Source organism: Electrona antarctica, assembly GCF_951216825.1.
Source record: "Electrona antarctica genome assembly, chromosome: 2".
NCBI classification, from domain to species: domain Eukaryota; kingdom Metazoa; phylum Chordata; class Actinopteri; order Myctophiformes; family Myctophidae; genus Electrona; species Electrona antarctica.
The window spans coordinates 5,201,240-5,224,417 of NC_136807.1; the positions used below are offsets into that span (position 1 = coordinate 5,201,240).

Below are 23,178 nucleotides of genomic sequence, written 5' to 3' on the forward strand. Positions count from 1 at the left end.
TTTTACAGGGGATTGAGCCCTGCTCAATATTACTGGAATGCTGTTATCTTTTATACAGTGAGATTACATAAAAGCAGGTATAAATGGAGTAAAATACAGAGTGAATTACTGTAAAAAAAAATACTCTGACCAGGAGTCGGAACTGTTAACCTTCACACAACCACTTTCAACTTGGCCTATTTTGGTCATGTCAAATATGTAGGTATGAGAGTGGTCAATCTAGTGACTAGATTGACCACTCTCATATACCTTATTCTAGTCTACAAGCTTGCAACATATTGTGAACTTGGACACTATTTCATACAATAGGGCAAATGGTCAGTCATGTCAGTACTTTGGTTCAATGACTGTTTACTTGGCTTTTTCATCTGCTTGCACTTGATCTCAGACAGATGAGGCACATATGTACTGAGTTGGCAGCTTAAACCCATCAGACTGGACTTGCATTTTTTTGAATGTGTCAGTTTGTCAACACAACTGCAGTGGTTGTAGTTTGCAGGTGATTTCCCTGCTCTTCCAGTCAGAACTCTAGACCATGGTCAGGTATGACACCTACTGGTTGATGAATAGTACTGCATGAGGTTCATACTCCAACTGAGGGAGGATGGCATATAAACCGTTTATACTTGATTATAATGCTGGTCAGCAGAGGCAAGACAAGCAGCTCAGTGACTACCGAGGATTGGGATGTCAGGGTTTATTCCCCAGATTTAAATCATACAAGACTAAACATGGCATCTAGCCTTGCGCATTAAGACATCCCGGTGACATTAGCATCATGTAAAGAGGTACATCAATTTGTCTCATGCCATGCTCCAGTACCAGAAGACCAGCTCTGGTCCATAACACTAACGCAGAAAATCTGGCCTCTCGTGCAAGAGATGTGGGATCAAATCCCTGGTATGACAAGGTTATGCATTTCAGCTTTTATGTGTAGTGTCAGAGTTTGAAACCTGTATTAGGTGATCATCCTCAAGGTTGCAAATGGACCCTTGTCACACGCCAAAATGGGAAGCCATAGTCCAAGTGAAGTGGCGTTAAGCAACAATCCCTTAATCCTGCCTGTTTTTGTTCCAAATGTCTACTCTACAGCCTCAATCTTTGTCCATTTGACAGGAGGACCCATTCAGTTCCATTACAAAAACAAAAAAAATCACTAATCACTGCAGCATGTTTAAAGAAATTGAATCGTATTAAAATATATATTTATATAAACATAAAAATTAAAGTTAAAGAATAGTCAACAATTTACATCATTAATCTTTAATTACCATTTTTCAATGACAAAAATAAAAACAAACTTTAACTTGTGTGAGCTTTGTAGCCCAGAAACATACATCACCATAACAAATTAATGCAAAAGGAAAAACTCATTACTCATAAATTTGAGAAAAGTCAGCCTCGGCTGTGATTAAAACAAGGACATGCCTGCATTTGTTAGATGTTCAACCATATTTGAGTGCATTACTGGTCTGTCGTTCTGACATGGGGCTGGAACCGCTTTAAACGCCGGTACAATAATAGCGCGCAATCAAGTCAGGGAAATGGTAAAAAGAAAAACCTAGGCAGAAACTATGGCCTTGGAAGGACTGAGGTGTGCATCTCCGATGCGAACAATTAAACAAGTTGAACAAAGGAATGTAACAGATTTCAGTAAGTGAGGATCATGTCCCCTGTTGTCCTGATTGTATTTTCTTGGCAGCAGCACATGGAGTTGGTTAATACTGCCACAGGAACACAGTCGTACAACTGGTCTTTGGGAACGACAACAAATCAAAACAATTGTAATTCCATATCCTGTAAACACGCTTTTGTATAAAAAGGCACAGATATGGAGTGTTGGTCTTTGAAAAGATCCCTTACTGGAAAGAAGGTTGAGGGACCTGATGTAGCACCCGTTAATGTGACAGGGAAGGCGATTGGTCAAAATAATGGTGATGAAAAGGGAAAGAACGAAGCCCGATTTATACTTGGTCGCACAACAGTGTCACGCAAACCAAATTTGCCGACCAACAAAGTCACAACACGTTGCATACGCGACTCGTTCTGAGCTTGTAGGTCTGCTATAAAAACAGGCATACGGAATGGATGCATCGACGGAGTACCGAGTGCAGAGGTATTTGGGAAGCACAGCTCTGGAGAGCAAGTAGTGCTCCGGATACATTGTGGTGGTTTTTCCCCCCATAGCTGAGATTGAAGATGACCAGACGGCTAAACCCTCGGAGAGACATGCCTCTCTTGACGAGCAACATCAGGCCACTCCTGAAGTGAAAAGGTGAAAGGGTTGTTTTGGTGACATGGGGCCGATCACAGCGTACGGGGAGTGTACTCTGGCAGCTTCTTCAGCCTTTCCCGATCTTCATCGCTGTCCTGCCTGGCAATGACCAGGGAGTGAGAGTGACCCATCGCCACCTGAAACCGTAAACACAAATCAATACGGGCCACAGTTTCCCACAGGATGTACCATTGTAACATCCTCGCCACTGGCAACATCTGATGATACCCTTTAAATCATCATGTTTAACTTCAAATTAAAACTTTATTTTGCCAGTCTCCTTGACTTGTCTCACACTTTGTGCCATTACATGCCAAAGGGCCACATCATATTTTCAAAATGAGCACCTTTTACATTCAATATAGAAAATATATGGCGTAATTCAAGAACCACATCGATTAACTTTTACCTGTTCAGCATAGATTCCTTCCATGGACTTCACCTCCTGAGCAGTGGTAGATGATTTGGGCTTGCCGTCTCCATAGCCCTGTACGACAGAAGACAAATCAGTAACGAAACAGAAAACACAATCCATATCACTAAAATATCTTGTTTCTAATTCATCCATTTCCAAAGCTGTGATTAGCCCTTAGAATGACAGAACAATGCACTAATTGCATGTTCTTCTAGAACCAGAAAGTAACATAACCCATTTTGACCTGAGATCAGATTCTAAAAATGTCTTCTACATCCCGACAGTTTTCTGAAAAAAAGCTATGTTTATGTCAGTCGTTCTTCGATTTTTCAATAGCTAAAGCATAACATAATGCTAACACCAAAAGGGGTTCCCGCCCAAAATGGGTTACGGCAACAGAACTTACCAGCTCGCCAAACGTAGGAGAGGGGCCCCAGCTTATGGTGCTCTCATCTGCTGCAATGATGATGCTGCTTTTCCTGTTCGAAGAAAAACAAGTGTTCAAAATACTTTATGTAGAGTTATATATATACACACACTTCAATTCACATCAAATGTTATACTTCCAAGTCACATATTTTACATTTCCCTCAACATCTCTCTTCGCCAAAAGTGTCAGACCTCGAACATTATGCCATTTATTTTGCCAAATGTCTGCTCCCAAAATGGAGACACTAGTGTTCATGTGGTTAATGAAGGACTTCTCCATTGCCCTCTTCTTCACCAAATTGCCAATACACTGTAGAGGAGTTCAAAATTTAACACAAATAGAAGCTGCCATTCTAAACCATTTTGGAGCAGCATCGTCACTTGAAGTAGCTCCCACTCCCACTAGGATATGGGTTGGTTAGGGACTGAAAAGTGTCCGATAGTGTATTCTATATGATGTGCTCTATTATTCTCTATATTATTCTCAATTATAGCCCCTTTAATATACTTTGCAAAGAAAATGCATACAATTGTCAAAACTGTCAGTACCATTACATCCACAAGAGGGCGCTTGCTGCCAAATTATTGTCAAGGAGGCCATCAGTCGATTAGTCAAGGTTTGAGTATCCGACAGCCCATAGCCCAAGAATAAAGTTGACACTCACCCACACGCCAGGTTACGGACTTTCCAGCCACACAAGTCCTGCACAGCTTTTGGGTACATTGTAGATTCTCTGGAAGGGTTTGTTACCCCCCAGAAAAACAGCCCTCCTACAGTCCAAAGACACAGGTGAAATGGTAAGAAATGGGCATGTCACTATGATCCATTCATTTATATGCAACATTATGACATTGACAACCAGCCAGGCTGAGGCTACATGGTTAATTTCAACCAACAGCTGGATAGGATTCCCTTAATGAATGATTAATTAAGTGAATCCCCATTTTCAGCTAAAACAAGTGGGGTCAATTGCATAAACGTGGTACCTTTTTAGTTTAGGCCGATGAGTGTGTGTCTTTGCATTATCCTTTTAGCATTACACTTTGCTGCTTTGTACCGTTTTCAATCTTGCTAATAAAGTATTCAATCTATCAAAGGCGCCACGTGACGTCACTAGTACAGCAACCACCTTCCGGCACCCAGGTTCCCTCCTGAAGGGAGGGCCGTGAATGAACAGTGACTTTAGCTCATCAGAACGTCTGGCTGTACAAGTTACAACCTAGAGACATTTTATTTGCTCACTTTTGACGGGTGCTAGCCCCTCCTGTATTCAGCTATTAAGTGTAGATTTTAATCTTACACAAACAGTAAATTCCCATCGACAATGAATGGAGAATTTACGTCATATGTGGTCGAGCAAATCGGCTATTTTCGTCCTACACAAAGATTCAATTCCCATTGACAATGAATGGAGAATTTACATGATGATGTACGTCTAGATAAGAGTGCACCTCACTTCACACGGGTGTGATTTTTAAACAACCTAACCAATTAAAATGCCTGCTGTGACCTTGCGTAAATGAGACTAATTATGAAGCCACAATTAACATGGCTGGCACGCTGCTGCTTACCCATCTCGTTGATAGCGAAGGAACAACTGTAGCCGCCAAAGATCTGGGCGGCACCACGTCCGGGGATGTCAAAGATCTTAATCAATCGGGGCACCATCTCATCCTTCTGCTCAGCGTGACCCAAGCGCCCATAACCCCCGAAGCCCCAGCTGAACACACGCTTCTGAGAGTCCAGAACCAGCTGTGAACACACACACACACTTTATCAATACTCCCATTGGGAACTCAGCAATGTCTTTTTGATCATGATATTTATCCTCAGACAAAACTGTCTCCAACTTGCTTAGTTCCATGTACCTACACATGGAATGAGCTAGCTAGTAGCATCTGATACAATTGTACTGCAAGTAAAATGTAATGAGCTTCCAGTGAACATTTCTCAGTAACCAAACATTTTGGATGTACAATAGCAAACCCACATCAAAGTATTCCTTTGATCCATTTAGACTTGAGGCCAATTGGGGCCTTCCAAATCCTAACCTTTCATAAAGTATTCTATATTGTGCACACACACACACACACACACACACACACACACGCTTTCCCAGTCTTCATGGGTTTTCTCACCGTGTGGTTGGACCCACATACTACATCTCGGACCACCACGTTGGTCACGGGTGTGATCTGACCATCCTTGGACTTGTCGAAGAAGATCACCACGCGGCGAGGGATGACCTCGCAGTCAAACTCAATCTTGTGTGCCTGTGCGATGAACTTCCCATCAGAGTTGTGTCCTGCATTTAAACGGGCAAGGAAGTTAGTTGTTTGTTGGAGTTTTGGCTTGTGAATATAATGTTTTACTTCAATGTATGGTTGGCTGGTTGTGAGCGTACCGAGCTGGCCATATTCAGGGAGACCAAATGAGTAGATATTCCCTTTGCAGTCGACCACCATGCTGAACTCAGCGCCACACGCTACCTTGACCAAAGGTTGGCCGTTGTATGAGATCTAGAGGGAGGCATAACGGAAACATGACTACAAACATTATGCTTAGTTACATTTAAGCCCAAACCACACCAATGATTGGCCATGCAACTCCTTGGAACCAAACGGTTGCAACCCATTATCCCCAATGGCAGTTGCAAGGAGTTGCATTGGTGTGGAGTGTCCTTAAAACCGTTTTGTTGCAAGGAGTTGCATTGGTGTGGAGTGTCCTTAAAACCGTTTTGTTGCAAGGAGTTGCATTGGTGTGGAGTGTCCTTAAAACCGTTTTGTTGCAAGGAGTTGCATTGGTGTGGAGTGTCCTTAAAACCGTTTTGTTGCAAGGAGTTGCATTGGTGTGGAGTGTCCTTAAAACCGTTTTGTTGCAAGGAGTTGCATTGGTGTGGAGTGTCCTTAAAACCGTTTTGTTGCAAGGAGTTGCATTGGTGTGGAGTGTCCTTAAAAACGTTTTGTTGCAAGGAGTTGCATTGGTGTGGAGTGTCCTTAAAACCGTTTTGTTGCAAGGAGTTGCGACTAGTTGCATTGGTGTGGTTTGGGCTTTACATTAAACAGTAGAGGTCAGAATCTAAATGTCACCCGTGTATTTTTTTCATACCTCAGTACCAATAAAATTGAAAATGTTATTCACCCTTACACCGTGGCAAGCCCAACTGATACAAGGCATGGATTTGTATGAAAATAATATCTACAAGGTCAAAAAGGATGGGAAAATAATTGATTTGTATCTTCACAGCAGGAGTCTGGATGGTAGCTTACCGGAGATGGACTTAAGACGGCGGAGGTCTGGTTGCCCAGGCCGAGCTGGCCCAATTTGTTCTCTCCAAAAGCGTGGACGGTGCCATCCTCTGGGGAAAGACAAGACATATTTGAAGGTGCAGATTGTAATCTTAAGAGGCAAAAGTTTGCTGGAGGGGAGCTTGAAAATGATAAACTTGAAAATGACAAAAAAGAGATGCATATCATTTTTTTCTCTTCTTCCCCAGACCACATTCTGTCTGTGCCGTGTGTATGCAAATAGCATGTGCCATTCACAACTTCACATGTTGGAGAACTTCCTCTTCTCGGCCATATTCAGCTTCTTGTCGAAAAACAGGTGCGCCACATTATCAACAGCAGACAAATCGCACGCTAGAATTGACAGGGTAAACCTTCTTGATAAATCTCACGTTGTACAATAAAAGCCTGGGCTCGAAATGATGATGGTCTGTACACTCCATTGATAAATTGAGGGCCCATGTACTTTTTTTTAAAGATTTGTTTTTGGGTTTTGTGCCTTTACCGATAGTTACAGTGAAGACGGACAGGAAAGGGGGAGAGACATGCAGCAAAGATCGACAAGAACGGGACTCGAACACGCAACGCGCCATCAGGCCAGAGCCTATATGTGGCATGCACCTGGACGACTAGGCTGGCAGGCACCCCAGGAGGGCCCATGTACTTTGACTTGACTGAAGAGCCACATGGGATCAGAACACTGCTAATTAATCAAAGGGCACACATATGAGGCTTAAACTGCATATGCTTCACTCTGCCTTGAAGTACCAGAATGTCATTGTGCACCATGTTGCTACCAGCTGTACTGTATGCATATGGACAATAAACACCCTTAAACCTAAAGCACAAAAGTAGCATAATTCAGTCGGGAGATGACACCCACACGTTTGCTCTAGTCCAAAACGAAGCACTCATATCAGGGTGTGCCTTACCTGCGAGTGCCAGGGTGTGGTTACGTCCGCAGGCTCCTGCAACAATCACATCGTCTGCCAGGGCTTCGATAATCTTAGGGACATCAACGCGCTTTGTGTCGCCGTGTCCGAGTTGGCCCTTCTCATTGCGACCTACAGGGTGACCACAGAAATCCGAAGGTTAATAATGGACACATCATGCTTCTCCAGATTCAAACTGCAGCACATGAAATGAGGAGAAGCCATGTGAGGTATCAGTGAATTCATGTCATCATTCGTGAAGGAGATTGGAGGTGCTGCGTGTAGACCGGCTTACCCCAGCTATACAGCTTGCCCTCTGTGGTGATGAGGAGGCTGTGGGCAGCACATGAACCAGACACCACCACGCTGACCTGGACGTCACTCAGACCCGAGTAGCGGTGTGGGCCCCACAGGCTCACGCCCAGATTCCGGTATGCCACTAAAAGCAAAAACAATACACATGTCATGTCAACACAAAGAGCCATGCTTTTTGTCTGTGTAATCATATTCAACAGCAATGTAGCTTGAATGCCGTAGGGGGTGTAAATGCAAATGCACACATCATTGCTTGGCAAAACAATTAAATGCCCTTCTAAACATGAATAAGCCTCAAACATGACACAGCAAGGACAGCACTAGTTCTTGGATTTTAACTACCTGGTTACTTAAATATATCAAATAGATGTTGCATGCATTTGTCTGGCCCTGTGAGTTGAATGGAGAATCACAGTGGTGTTCTAAATAGAGATGGTCTTTGTCTATACAACGCAGCTGCACTTAGCAATACCCCACCCCCCAGTCTCTACAATGCAGGCTTCTTACTGTGTGCCAGTGTAGAAAAGACAAGGCACCGTGGAGCCAGGGCTATCTATACCATACCCCAGACATGAATCAGGGGTGGTGTAGGGGAAGGGGGGGGTCTTTTTATGCATACAGATGAATAGACATTACTGGATGAGAGACAACCACCACAACAAGGGTATTAGTGAAATCTGGCTAGTTTAACCCATTCTGGGCGGGAACCCCTTTTGGTGTTAGCATTATGTTATGCTTTAGCTATTGAAAAATAGCAGATCTACAAGCTCATAGCACGCCACCGAGTGGCGCACAACGAGCTTGTAGGTCTGATATTTTTTTTAAATCGAAGAACGACTGACATAGAAACATAGCTTTTTCAGAAAACTGTCAGGATGTAGAAGACATTTTTAGAATCGTTCCCAGGTCAAAATGGGTTAAAACAAACTGCTGGCTGAACAAGTGCAAGTTTAATACCTATTGGTTTAGTTTAGTTTTTTATGAAAAGAGTGAAGAAACTGGCTCTTATAACCTCTTTGTTCATTATAGTATTTTAATATCATTTCCGGTATGCATTTCATTCTGGAATTTTGCATCGGACCATAAGCTATAGGAGAAACAGATTATGAATTTACAATATTTGCTCTTACATAATGCTGCCCACACAACTATACAACCCCAGGTTCAATCAAATTGGGCTGTAAGACCGGGCTGGTGAATTAAAGACAAGCCGATACATTCTGACATGGGCTTTGTTCTTGGGGTGTAGAGCAGAAAAACCCAGCCCTGGATTGAGAAACATCAATGTTCCCCTGTTATAGACGGACGGGATGGCGCTTTTCAATCAATCATTCATTGATTCCGTCTTAAATAGTGCAGAGCAGACAGACCCACACTGTCATGCCATCCATCTACACACGAATGCCTGATTTATCCTTGGTTCTCGGTTCCGCATGGTGAAGTATAAATCATCCTTAACATCCAAGTTAAACAATGGGAGCAAGGTACAGCCCATACGTCACTGTCCCAACAGATAAATGCCAGTCAAATTAGAATTGTCTGTGTGGATAATAAGAAATGACAGACCAGACCAGACCATTACTTATGTGTGTGTTATTGAACTTGCCTTGTAATTAGGTTAAAATATCCAGGGTGAGGTAAAGAACCGGCTTAAGATGTATCCTACCTTGCGATTTTGGTACTTCTTTCCTTCCAATTAGATCCCAGTTCGTCGCTCCAAAGATGATCAACTGGCCCTTGACTTTGGGACACTTCAGTGTCTGCAGAAACGATAGCATAAAGTCACTAAGTCAGTGAAGTGAACTGCCATGCAATCAAATTGAATCAATCGCATGCTGCCGGTATCTAAAATGACCCCAGTCCAAACACTTCCCCATTGAGCCCCATCAAGAGAAGGCAAGTCACCAATTAGTGTTCCTGAATCCTCAACATGGATAATAAAATAGATGACAATAATTCCTTGGGAATCATGTCCTAATGCCTGCTTCTCCTCTCTTCGAGGTGGTTTAAGGCAACAACAAGCAGATGTAAAATGAGTGGTCATGCACAAACTGAACTCACTATCTTTTCCTTCACATCGTCTGCCACAGTGACGGGCTGGAAACCAGCCTTGGCTGCAGTCCTCCCAGGTTTCTTGGTGTTCTCCTGCTCATAATCGTCAAACTCGTCATCGCTACTGAAGTCTCTCTCTTTCCGTTTGCCACTTGGCCTCTTCTTCTTCTTCCCATAGTCAGCGTCATGATCTACCACCTTCTTGCGGGGCTGCCGGGGCATTGTTCACTCACAAGCTATATATGCAAGACAAGAGCATGTCATTTTTTATAAACAAGGGAAGATATGACACGTTAAAGAGTAAATAAGAATAAATCAGTAAAAATCCCTCAAGACAAGGCTTCACAAGATTTCTGTCCAGCAATTGAAGTTGCAGGACAGACTTTTAAACTTGTAGCACGTACATTTCTATGAGGGAATGTATGCATTTTAGGTTACTATGCGACTGTACAGGCACCGCAGTATATCAACTACGGAATACGGATCAGTCAATACAAATGTAATAGTGGCAGACACAGCTCACTAATGTTGTAATCGTGTAGCAGTGGTGGTCACACATTTAAGATTAATATCCGTTCCGCAGGAATTTAGGAGCCATTTGGTTTTAAGAGCTTTCTTTTGATGATTTCACTGATCTGCATCTCCCTGACCCTGATTGCGGTCGAGTCAGTTAGAGTTAACCTTTATGAATTAATAAATATGACATTTATGTGGAGAGCTTCTGAGCCATCTGTTATGTTATGTAACTTGTAATAGTGGTCTCTTCGTCATTTCGGTACCCTGCCAGCCCAGTACATCGTTATTGTCCTATGGATGTTCAGTATCCATTTAATGAATAATGAGTCAAAAGTGTAACAACAAGAGCCAACATATGAGCCTGGTGAATTAGCGTCACGAAGCTAGCTCACCTAGCTCTCTTTGTTCACGACAACGGCTAACGAGGCTAGCCGACGAGCTAGCACTTTACCAGCTCAAACAAAATATACTGCTGTAAACAAACAGTGGTGGGAAAAGTTGGATTATTTTACATAGACGCTTTTAGTTCAACGAAGTACACAAATGTGACAAAAGCAGCATTCGTCGACATAATTAACGGTGTATTATTAATGCATGTCTCTCGCCGTCGCCTGTCCTAAACAAAAGCCACAACACGAACCCTACTCAGGACACGAATATATACATATGGCGATGTTTAATAAACTTTTTTTTTTAAAGGCAAACTATTTACCAAGACGGCCGTAGATTAACGCGATAGGATGGCAGGCTGCACGCGGCTTCGAACTGCGTCTAGACGTTGGTCTTCAGCTGAGTTGTTGCGACGAGATGACAGAATAAATCATCTGATTTCCTGATTCAGCAGCAGCAGCTCGAGCTCTCTGTCGTTCTTCCTCGTTATTTGATTGATTTGGAACAAAAGAATCTGCAGTGTCTCCATCACACCACGTGGTTCATTCATTTACTATTCATCATGCCGGGCCGGGTCCATTTACATTCAGGGGTGGGCAACTGGCGGCCCGGGGGGCCACATGCGGCCCCCACCTTCACTTAATGTGGCCCTTGGGTTAATATCAGAATACTGATATAGTATTGATTTCAGCTGTTACAATTCCAAACCCGCTTTAATGACTTCATGACTAGTATTAAATGACTATAGTACTTAATGACTAGTATTAAAATGTTATTGTCTTTTTGTGTCCAATGTAGTTATGTTAACAGTTCATAAAGTTAACATAACTATAACTAAATGCATTTGAAATTCAATAAAAAAGTTACTTTTCAGGATTCCAATTCAAAAATAGCAAAAAAACAAAATTCAGGTTTTCAATTCAAATATATCAAAAATAACTGATCTACAAGCTCAAAACGCGTTTTGAGCTTGTAGATCGGCTATTTTGCTACAGTAATATGCACTGTGGCGGTGTGGCCCCTCTGGAGTGAGTGTGGAAATATAGTGGCCCTCTCCATCGTCAAAGTTGCCCACACCTGATTTACAACAACTAGTCCGCAGTACCGTGGTGTCGCTAGTTGAAGTTTCAGAGAGGGGCGAATTCGCCTTTTTGCCGTTCACATATCCGGAATACACACAATACGGAAACGATCGGTGTGTTCGCATCATTTCGCATGTGTGTGTATGTGGAGGTTAGCGGATACGGGTAGGCGGGGCTCTGGGCCGGATCTGCGCACCGGGCAGCAAAAAGGTATTCTACTTTTCTTTTTTTTTTTGGCCCCTTGTCAAAAAAGACCTGTTGTTTTTTTTGACAAGAAGAAGCGACACTCTTGCGCGATGGAAATATTATCATTAATAATAATAAGGGAATGTTTATTGCTCCGATTTTATTCAACATATGTTTTAATTTGAGTGTCCTTTCTGCGACAAAGGAAAGGCGTAGAGTACTGTGTCATTTACTATTCAGAAAGTTCTGAATTTATTTAAGAAAATATGCAGGAAAACAAAACAGTCATATTTATTTAAAACACGGACTACTATGGTTACATTTAACCATTGTCATGGAGTTGGATCTAGGACGATAGAACCTAGAGTATTCTTCATCCCATAGCTTGTAGGGACTATCGCGCTGTGATAGGCTAATAAGGCTATTCGTTGCCAGGGGACTCGACAAGGAACCCCCCACCTCTCTCTCTCTCTCTCTCTCTCTCTCTCTCTCTCTCTCTCTCTCTCTCTCTCTCAAGTCCGGCCGCACCGCAGCAGTGGAGAGGGAGGGATAAAGGAAGAGAGGGAGGAGAAATAGAACACAGAAAAACTCATTGAAAGAAGAATAGAACAGTTTAGCAGGGAATAGCTGACAGACAGCCTTCTTTGGTTCCGTCAGAAGAACCCTGCCCTGGCAGATGGAGAAACCCACCAGAGCCTTGAAGAGGGGAGCAACCATGGGTGGTGGTGGGTGCTGCAGCCCTTCTCAATCCTAAACCAATGCGTCCAGGAGGTGCTGTGCGGGATTTAAGAGGCTGAAGAACTGTCAGCCGGTGCCACCGGCCGGGACAGCCACAGCAGGTGGAATATATACCGTACCAGAGAGAACGTTGAGGAGGTAATTGTCTCTGCCCCTGCCTTTTTCTGTCTGTGTCTGTCTGCTGTCTGTCTGTCTCATCCTCTGCACCATGCATGCACCAGAAATGCCACACCAGTGATTTTCATTCACTCAGTGTGATTTTCTTTTCTTAGATAATTTCAGGATTTATATTGTATTATATGAAACAATATTTGTTTTTCTTTCTGTTCATTGATCATGGTTGGTGTGGTCTGTGTGGTGACCACCAGAAGACCGACATGCAGGGGAGTGAAGTGGTGCATGGTTGTGCGGTGGTCTCAAAACTGTGGGGGGGGGGGGGGGGGGGGGGGGGGGGGCAAAACTGTACATTATGACCTTGCTTGGATGGTCTGAAACTGAAAGGCACAAAAAACACCTGAAACTGAATCACTGGGTGTGTTAAGGTTTCCCAATACCTGCTGACAGTGTCACACCACCCAATTTCTCACAGAGGTTATGTCTATTCCAAGCATGCATCATTCATTCAGTGAGCAGAATAGCTAAATACTCATTTAGCTGGGGGTCCCCCGGAACCCCCTCAAGGACCCCTGGGGTTCCCATGTTGAGAAGCAGTAGAGTACACAGCCAGGAGTAATACAGAAGACCATGATGACAGCCTAGGTCTGTTTGTTTCATGAGTGAGTCAGGCCTCAGAGACTGAGGGAATGAAGCGGTTTCATGGTACAGTTGTGAAATAACAACAGTAACAAACTCCAATGACCTGCTCAAGTACGACATGTTTATAGATGCATGTGACCTGTCACTGGCTGGCAGGAGCGTGCAACAGACTGCCTTTTTGGATCTATAGTATTACTATTCTGTAGTAGTTTATATTTTGGTGAGGCGCTGTAGGAGGCGAGCCGTCTATAAGGGGGTCTGTCTGTGTGTCCGGGGCTAATCTCGTAACTGATTAGGACCGAGGTAATTGGCCACACTGCCAGTAGGCCAAGGAAGTATATGCATTTCCCCCCGTTTTATATTGTTGAAAATGGAAGCGACTGGCAGTTAGTTGGCTTGATCTGAAATCTTGATAATCCAAATATGCTGTCATACGACATACGTTATAGATTTGTCACAGACATAGAGGATTGTAGTCACTCCTAGGTTCACATGAAGTCATGCTGTTATCAGACCTAGTCTTGTTTTCATGTATTCAAGGCAAGGCACAACTGTGCTGTTTACACTGGAAGCCTGAGTATCGCTATGACGACGACAGAGTGCGTTAAACCCCTCGAGTCTTCTTTAAAACTGTCATTGCAGAAGAGCACAAAAGGTGGAGGGGTCCTCCTAAAGGTCCTGGCTTGACAGACTCCCATACCATTCCATTGATTAATGAATATTGGGTGTTCTTGTGCCAAAGCTGCAATGTGTTGAGGCCTTGGATTCCAAGATAGACACTGAGTACTTGTTGTTGAATAGAAACTAAACTATTACTACAACAATAACAAAATAACAAAAACCCAGAGTATGCGCAAATTGAACCAAAATGGAACCAAACCATCTGAGTTAAATGACCACTAATAATTTCACTGTGAAAGGCTGAACATGGAACAGCCTTGGTGAATATTGCTCTTTATAACAGTCATTACATGTGTGCATGTAGCTATAACCAGTAGAGCTACACATAGGCCTGCTTCTTGTAATAATAGCCCTTTTCTCGTACGATGGCATTCACATCAGCTTTTTAATGAAATATGCAGGAATGTGTGTATGTCTCATTTAACCACCATTCTTTCCTTGCAAGGACTGATGGGGGGGTCATACACAGATTGAATGCCCGCCTTTGCGGTGGGCGCCAGCGGTCCCACGCTGACAAAAGGTCCCTTGGTCTGGACAATCGCAGCGCTGTTCTCTCATCAGAGATGACAGAAGTACATGTAGTCACTTTTCCTCAGCTGTTCTACATTTACTGTGCCCACAATATCCACGGATGGCCCTTTTTGTCTATATATCCTTGTGAATAATTCATCTCAGTTGAGCCGCCCTTCATCTTTGCATAAGTTTGAGAGCAAAAATGTTTGTCTGAAATTAGGGTGAATACAGGACCATAGGTCATAGGACCATAGATGGGTGAATACAGGACCATAGGTCATAGGACCATAGATGGGTGAATACAGGACCATAGGTCATAGGACCATAGATGGGTGAATACAGGACCATAGGTCATAGGACCATAGATGGGTGAATACAGGACCATAGGTCATAGGACCATAGATGCCGGCATCAAGTGTTGATATAGTTCTCTCAATTGGTACCCGATGGACAGTTGCAACCTCATTATTTCACCATCCGTACTAACTATTTAAAGTTAACAGATAAGGCACAACATCAGATATTTACATACTAGTTGTCTACTAGTAAATCTAAACACCAATGCAGTTGCTTTTGTTTACGATTCTATGTAAATGACTTAAAGGAGGAGGAGGAGTTAGGATTAGATTAGAAGACAGGTAGCAGGTAGTAGAATGGAATTGCACATACACAGTAATGAAATCACAAGTTGAGATAACTAGTTGTACATACTGTATTGACTGCACATGGTACAGTATTGGCTGATAAATGTACATTATAAAAGTATAGCATTCAAAAAGCAGCTATATTTGCAATGCGCCTCTCTACTGTTAACTGCAGTGAAAATAAATATATTGATGAAGTATCCTTCTGTAGGTGAGTTTAACAGGGTGGACGTCTTCCAGCCCTGACATCACAGCCTTGAGTTTAGGAAATGTGGGGTCTGGCCAGCTTTAGCTATGTTTCAAACACGGATTTCTAAAATGTATTGTATATAACAATAAACATAATGTTATATACATTATATACATACACTAATGTATGTATTTATGTATGAATTCCAAATGATAACAAACGTACAGTTGTTGTTTTTTTCTCACGTTACCAGTATTTAAATTTCCAGCATTTAGATTTATCTATTGGCCTGTCTATATATTTTGTATCCACACATTTTGATCACACATAGCTTAGACTTAGATCGAGGTAAATATCACACTTTTGAGATTGACCCATTTACAAATTTCTTTTATATATATTGGGGTTGAGTGACTTTGTGTTAGGTAAGGTTAGTGTCTTAAGTTGACGCCAAATAAACACATGTTGTAAATGACAAGTTGACAAGTCTGGATTTGCTATAAACGCCTGAGGAATGTTAGCGTGCGCTCAAGCCACTGCTGCACAGCACACCGCTGTCTACACTACAGGTGTACCTATGGCCTCCATTAGGATAATGATGTGTTTCAAAGGTAATAGAGCATGCACCTCCACTCTAGCCCAGGTGCTGGACAAAAGGCAGTACAATAGGAAAAAATATAGAGTCCGCAACACTGGTATGACAACTCAGCTCCACTGGTTTATTTGATTAAACGTTTCGATCCCTTAGGATCTTCTTCAAGAAGAAAACCCAACATTCTTAAGTGAAGTCAATTATATTTACAGAGCATATTTAATGAAAAAATATACTAAATACAATGTGCTTCAAAAAAGAGTATAGTAGTCATTATAGTAATACCTAAAGCAAGTAATACCATGATAATAACTGCTATTTGCTATACGGATAGTATTATGCATACTGTGTGCATGAGTCCAAGTGTGCTCTCATGTGAGGGCATAACATTCAAATATCGTTGCTGTTGGGAGGAAATCTTCTATTTCCATATTCCAACATTTTATTTCGTAATTTAATGCCCTACTTCAGTGTCACACAAAAGTAGCAAAAATAGCTGATCTACAAGCTCACAACGTGTCACATCGACGCTTGTGGACTCGCTATTTTTTGCTATTTATTAAAAAATATAGTGAAAGTGATTAAGTGTTTATGTTTTATAAATATTGAACCAATAAGAGCTTGTGACTAAATATTAACTACTTAATCCTTTTTTTCCATTTCCTGAAATTTAAAGTAACCCGTTTTGGACATACCAAGGTTTCTGCTCGACAGTGACGAATCTGACGATATGTTGTTCGACCTCACTTGAAATATCATGTGCCTCACCGTCGCTGAGGTCCAGGCTTCTGTTTAAGTGTGCCAAACTCTCTGGGGGAACACTTACTGTACACTGAGGGAACACTTACTGTACACTGAGCTGCTGGATGGCTGTTTAGTCACTGTCTTGTAACATGCAGTGACAAGAACCAGAGATGTTTACGACAGGGCTCCCTCTGGGAAGCCTTGCTGACTCACACATGTCAACATCTCTTCCTGATTTTCAGTGAGGTGACAGACACACACCTTTCACCTATCGACAACCGTTTTTTACTGGCTTGCTGCAGGTTTGGAACAACCGGTTACGCTTGGATTGGGCTGGGAATACACTGGGAAAGACAGCTGTGTGCTGTTAATCACCTTTAAAGTAAACTTGTCACTATAGGCAAAAGTTTCAAAATAATAATAACTAACTAACAAAATGTCCAATAGTCAATAGTGAAATACTTTTCACCATGGCACAAGGCTTAAGATGTTACCCTGCTCCTGCATTCAATGTGATGTTTTCTAAACATGTATGTCTGTTTTATATTTACAGTTAATGTGACAATCACAAAGGCACCCAACATGGCATCGCCGCTCCCTCTCATCCGTCGAGCCCAGGGTGAGCCACTCAAATATTTTATTGACATAAGTTAACATAACCTGTCTGCCAAACTCTGAGTCAATTTATTGAAATTTTATTCTGTGCTTCACGTATTAGAGAAGCAACATTATCTGTCAATGCAATGTTGGTTAGATACAAAACAAGCCCAGGAATGAACCCAACCCCATTCAAACGGGGAAAGCATCAAAGCAGCAGCTGGTTTACAAGGCTGGTTTAAAATTAAGTGATCTATCTGTTCCAGTTCATCATCTGCTTACCCCAAGATCTCATAATGTGCAACTAGACCAGTGATTCTCAACCTTTTTAATTTAAAGAACCCCAGGTTTGATTAGTTTTTTTCTCTCAGGGATCCAACTCTATACTGTACTATGATGTACTATGAAACGTTAATTATGAATTGAGTGGGCAAAACCATACCTATATCAGATTGTTATCACCATTAAACTTCCCCAATTGATTACTTACACGAAGACAATGATTTATTGTATTACGAAAAAAAATTAAATATGCAAATGAGGCATTATGTAGGAAAATATGCAAAATAATCTAGAATATGAAAAAGCTACTACTGTGGAAGGGTTATAATGTATTCATTTACTTGTATTGATCCTATAAACAATTTAATATAGGGTATAGTTTGCCCACCAATTTTGGAGCTCTGGCTCATGGACTAAAAACCAAAAAGAACTGAACCGGTTCCCATTGGGAACCAACCGGTGGAAAAGGGGTCTCAGAGGACCCGTGGGGATCCCCAGACCCCGCGTTGGGAACCATTGAAGCAGACAGGCCAGAGAAACACTGTTGGTCTAATCTAATGTCTTGTGGTCTGACACAGGATGTTCATCTCACTTGGGAGAATTATACATAGTGGACGTCATAGCTTGAATATATTTTAAACACTTTGTTGTACAATGAATAGCGAAAATAGCTGATCTACACCCGGCTATTAGATGGGCTATTTTCTGCCCATATCTACATGTTCAACATGTTTTTGAAGAACTTTGAAATGTTTTGATTTTCTTTTTTAAATAGCCCAATGTATGGAAGCCAGGGTTAATGTCGTAAAAGTTAAATGGTTCAAAAAGTATAAAAGATGAAAATATTTGATATACTTGTCTGATTAACCACTTACAGTAAGCTTATTAGATAGATAGATAGATAGATAGATAGATAGATAGATAGATAGATAGATAGATAGATAGATAGATAGATAGATAGATAGATAGATAGATAGATAGATACTTTATTTGTCCTTTCGGAAATTTGTTTTGTGCACAGCAGTCATCAGGATATACATAAAACATATGGTAAAAACAGATCACACAGTACATAGAACATAAAGAAACAATGCCAACAGAAGGCCACCAGTCATAGTTCCAAGAGGCATCACATCACACTTTATGCACGGAACTGATATGGGGCCTGCTTGTTCATAAGTCCTATACTTATGGGAACAAACGATCTTGAGGCCCTAGCCTGCAGGGAAGGTACCATGTACCTTTCATACATGAATGTCAGGCAAAAATAGCCGATGTACATTTGTACAGACTCACACGGCATTGCATGATGATGAACCCAATTACCATTGTGAGATTGTAGATCAGCTTTTTTTGCTACTGTATTAAAACCTTGTTGGTTTGTATAACGCTCCTAACAGTAAACAGTAGGCTCAGCTGTTTTGATTCTAGGGAACTCATTCATTCTGTCATAGAATACTGATCAGTTAATCTGATTCCAGACCAGAAGGGCGGCTCCCTGGTGCGTCAGCTCTAACCCAGTGACCATATGCTGTCTAAGGACAAGCAGGCTCCTCCCGGGCCATATGTCATTCACAAGAAAGCACCTGTCCAGCCTACTGTAGGGACCCTTAGGCTGCAAGCAGGACACAACAGGATTAGCACATGGAACCTTTATATGCTGCCCTCAGGACCACACCTTTGTGTTGTGTCAACAGCGTGCAATCCTGAAAAAGAGAACACACATTTGGAAAGATTTACTTTTCTTTTTCACTTTTCTGACTGACTCGGATTTCATCGAAATCCGAGTCAGTTCACCATCTTAAATATATATGTGAAACAAATATGGAGGTGCTAACTTTGCCTACTGGTAGTGTATGCACAATAAATTTGGCACTGGTCGGTCCAGCGGTTTGAGAGATTAGCTCTGGACATACAGACATACAAACGCACACATACAAACGCATACAAATTTAGCAACAGTCTTATTTTTTGGAGTGCCGTCATTATATTTAGTGTTGGCCACCAGTAGAAGCCATCAGTAAAAGTGCTTCATTATACAGGTTGCTGGTTATTGCTATCTTAGGTCCCTACCTTGATGATGATATCAAGATATCAGCACACCCTCCTCCATCTAGTAACTCAGTATTTCACAAAAATAAAAAAAAAACTCATGGATGCCAGTGTGAAAGTGGTTAAAGCCATGTTAACCCTTTAAGACCTGTGGCCGATTCTACAAATGTCTTCTAAATTCTAACAGTTTTCTGAAAAAAAAGTACGTTTCTATGTCAGTGGTTCTCAAACTTTTTAATGTCAAGGTTTTTATTGAAATGAGTTATTAACTTGTCACTAGACTTTTCAGTCTAGAAATGCAAGACAGACTTTGTAATGTCTTCTCCTGCACTTCTTCAGCTGTCACACGACTTCCATGACGTTGAATTGGAAGTGCTGCTGCTTGTCTGATTGTGTTTGTAATAGTATTTGTGTATGTGATGCGTCCTGACAAGAAACATTAGCTTTAGGGTTACTGTTTAAAGCCCATTTTGGGCGGGAACCCCTTTTGGTGTTAGCATTATGCTATGCTTTAGCTATTGAAAAATAGCAGATCTACAAGCTCATAGCGTGCCACCGAGTGGCGCGCTACAAGCTTGTAGGTCTGCTATTTTTGAAAAATCGAAGAACGACTGACATAGAAACATAGCTTTTTCAGAAAACTGTCAGGATGTAGAAGACATTTTTAGAATCTGATCTCAGGTCAGAATGGGTTAACCACATTAGCACTGTGGTCGGTGTGACTATTTTGGGAAAATCTTTTTTTTTATTTTGTTGAAAATATTCTCAAATGTTTATTGTTTTTTTTTCCACCAACATTTTTAAAACGTACAAAAACATAGCAAATCTACAAACTTGCAAAAATCTCACACGTGACATGTTTCTTGCTTGTATATCGGCAATCTTCACTATTTGCCATATAGCATTGGCTTAACCCATTCTGGGCGGGAACCCCTTTTGGTGTATATATAAATTGACTGCTACAATAACCTTAAAGGACAACTTTTGTTTTTTTCAACCAAGGTTCATGTTTTAGGTTTTTATTAGAGAAAGTAAAAGATGAGTGTTCTTTTTTTTCATTTGCTGCTTTCTTTCGTTTTAGGGATTTTAGCTGTTTTTGACAGGCGGACAGGCATTCAAGCATGGGGCTAAATATGTATTTTTTTACAAAATATTTTTGCGATTTCTTTTTTTATTATTTACTATAGTCCTAATAAACCCCAGGAAATTACATCTGGCCACAAAAAAATCACAGGATCTACTGAATGTGAAGGAGGCCTACTGGGGGGAAGCCACACTGTGTCATAGGCTCAATATGTCAGTTTGACACATTCAGTAGATCTTGATCTTTTGTGGCCAGATGAAATTTCCTGGGGTTTATTAGGACTATAGTAAATAATTCAAAAAGAAATCGCTATAAAATACCTAAAAAATACATAAATACAAATAACATTCATCTTTTACTTTCTCTAATAACAACCTAAAACATGAACCTTGGTTGAAAAAAACTAAAGTTGTCCTTAATAGAGACAATACACCATAAATAAATACTGAAACCAGATATAATCATTAGGGAAGGTGTATGCATGTATACTATGTGTACTATGTAAACTCTTCATTTCCATTTTCCAGCCATTCAGTTGAAAAAAAAGAAAAGAAAATATTTTCTTTTCTTTTATTTTTTTTATTTTTTTGAAAATAATTTGGGGACCCCCCAAAATAATTTAGCGACCCCCCCGAGGGGTCGCGACCCACAGGTTGAGACCCCCCTGATCTAGAGAGTGACTTAGCAACACCATGCACTATAAAACAAGCTTACCAGCTGACAGTACGCTGACATTACGAGCAAGCGAGGAGTACAAGGGTCAGAAGCTAGCAATTCAGAGCAAATCACACAAAAGAGGCAAAGTGAAATACACAGACAAGAGAGAAGAGGAGAAGAGATCTTTTGTTTTTAAAGCAGGATAAATATAAATTGATTTTGAGTTTAGCTATAGGAAGTTATTAAATTACAGGGTTAAATATAGGATTTCATGGGAAAGGGTTTTTCAGTGTGTCATATTTGTCTGAATAACTGAATGGGGAACAACATTACATCTCTGACAGACTTGGTGATTCAACCTGGAATCTCTGGGATCAGTTACATTTCACGTCAAGGTAGGCTACAGTAGGTGACTGTCTCTAATGTTCTGGTCAGTCCAGTAGAAGTAGAAGTGGACGTGGGTGCAGAGATGACTGACTGACTCAAACAGTGTGCCAAGGCACTGGTGTGCCTTGAGACAAGTCCAGGTGTGCCCTGGGATTTTGAGACACCCACATATTATCCCATCTAGTCCACAAACCCCTTCTGGGGTTGTTGTTGCTATGTACAGTATGGCAACATTTTGTAATAAATATCCTCTTGATTTAGAAGGCGTTCTTTTGTTTTAAAGATATTTCTTTGGCTTTTTCTGCCTTTATTGATAGGATGAAAGTAGTCTGATAGGAAATGGGGAGAGAGATGGGGGGGGAAGACACGCGGCAAAGGCCGTCGGGATCGGGAGTCGAACCCGTGGCACACCGTCAGGCTGGCTCAGCAGCCTAGGTGCCCAGACGGTTGAGCTAAGAAAGGCGTTTTTAGAATCAGACTTGAATGTCTAATTTATTTACCATAAGAGCTGGTTTTGTGTCATTTCAATTACACTGGCAAATGATATAACATAAAAATATATATTTCAAACTTTTTACTTGGCATTAGCAAAACAAAAAATGCAATTTTTGCACTGTTATGAATTCAGATTTGGACTTACCCTGCGTGCGTGCGTGTGTGTGCGTGCGTATGTGTGTGTGTGTGTGCGTATGTGCGTATGTGTGTGCGTGATCAAATCACAACATAAGGCAATGAAACTCCATCCATTATATTAGATCTCCAAGTAAAGATTTGCCTGTATGATACAGTATAATGCAATTTGGTGATGAAAGCAAAGCAATGAGCCACAAGGCTCAGCTATGCACATCTTGTCCTTGTTTTCTATGTTCGGATGGAAAAGTACTGCAAGCTTCAGGCAAGATTTGCATCTGCATCTGCGTTGTCCAACTTGTCCTATGCAAAATGTGATAATTGGGCTTAAAAGCCCACATAGTATATCAAGCTGGGACTGGGAGTCATTGCGAATCACTGCTATTTGAAGTCTTAAGAATTGAATGTAAAGGATTGTGGAACAACTCCTGTTGTCTTTTTGTCACTGGCCTGTTTGCTTCTTTAGCGCCGCCGCCTATACCCAATGGGACGGCCCACACGGAGGAGGAAGACCAGGATGAAGAGGGCCAAAAGTTTGAGTTTGACGACAGCGATGAGGAACAAGTCGCACCAGGGAATTCGGCTGCCGAGATGAAGAGCAACATCATCTCACACACAGAGAACCCCAAGCTTATCGACCATGACACGTCCAGGAGCAGCACAGCCGGAGGTGAAGAAGATAAAGTAGTGCCAGGACTCAATGGTACGTATGCTCCCCAACAACCCTCCTCACTCCACCACCATTCTTATA

The 23,178-nt window shown here is 41.6% G+C and overlaps 2 protein-coding genes across 2 annotated transcripts in view; one reads left to right on the forward strand and one right to left on the reverse strand.

Annotated features, from left to right (window-relative positions):
• Window positions 1–2,180: 2,180 nt before the first annotated feature.
• Window positions 2,181–11,136, reverse strand: rcc2 (regulator of chromosome condensation 2). Its single transcript, XM_079521830.1, has 13 exons — window positions 10,935–11,136; window positions 9,716–9,942; window positions 9,321–9,414; window positions 7,635–7,778; window positions 7,340–7,471; window positions 6,390–6,478; window positions 5,525–5,639; window positions 5,259–5,425; window positions 4,692–4,872; window positions 3,785–3,890; window positions 3,097–3,169; window positions 2,685–2,762; window positions 2,181–2,412 (listed from the first exon to the last, which is right to left on the reverse strand). Exons 2-13 carry the CDS (start codon window positions 9,926–9,928, stop codon window positions 2,308–2,310), a joined length of 1,497 nt encoding a protein of 498 aa, XP_079377956.1. The 5' UTR covers window positions 9,929–9,942; window positions 10,935–11,136; the 3' UTR covers window positions 2,181–2,307.
• Window positions 11,137–12,623: 1,487 nt separating this feature from the next.
• Window positions 12,624–23,178, forward strand: part of LOC306937766 (rho guanine nucleotide exchange factor 10-like protein) — a 45,608-nt gene continuing 35,053 nt past the window's right edge. The window contains exons 1-3 of the mRNA XM_079521710.1: window positions 12,624–12,756; window positions 17,292–17,357; window positions 22,894–23,130. Of these exons, the coding sequence (XP_079377836.1) occupies window positions 17,321–17,357; window positions 22,894–23,130 (274 nt within the window). The 5' untranslated portion in view covers window positions 12,624–12,756; window positions 17,292–17,320. The remainder of the gene's footprint in view (window positions 12,757–17,291; window positions 17,358–22,893; window positions 23,131–23,178) is intronic.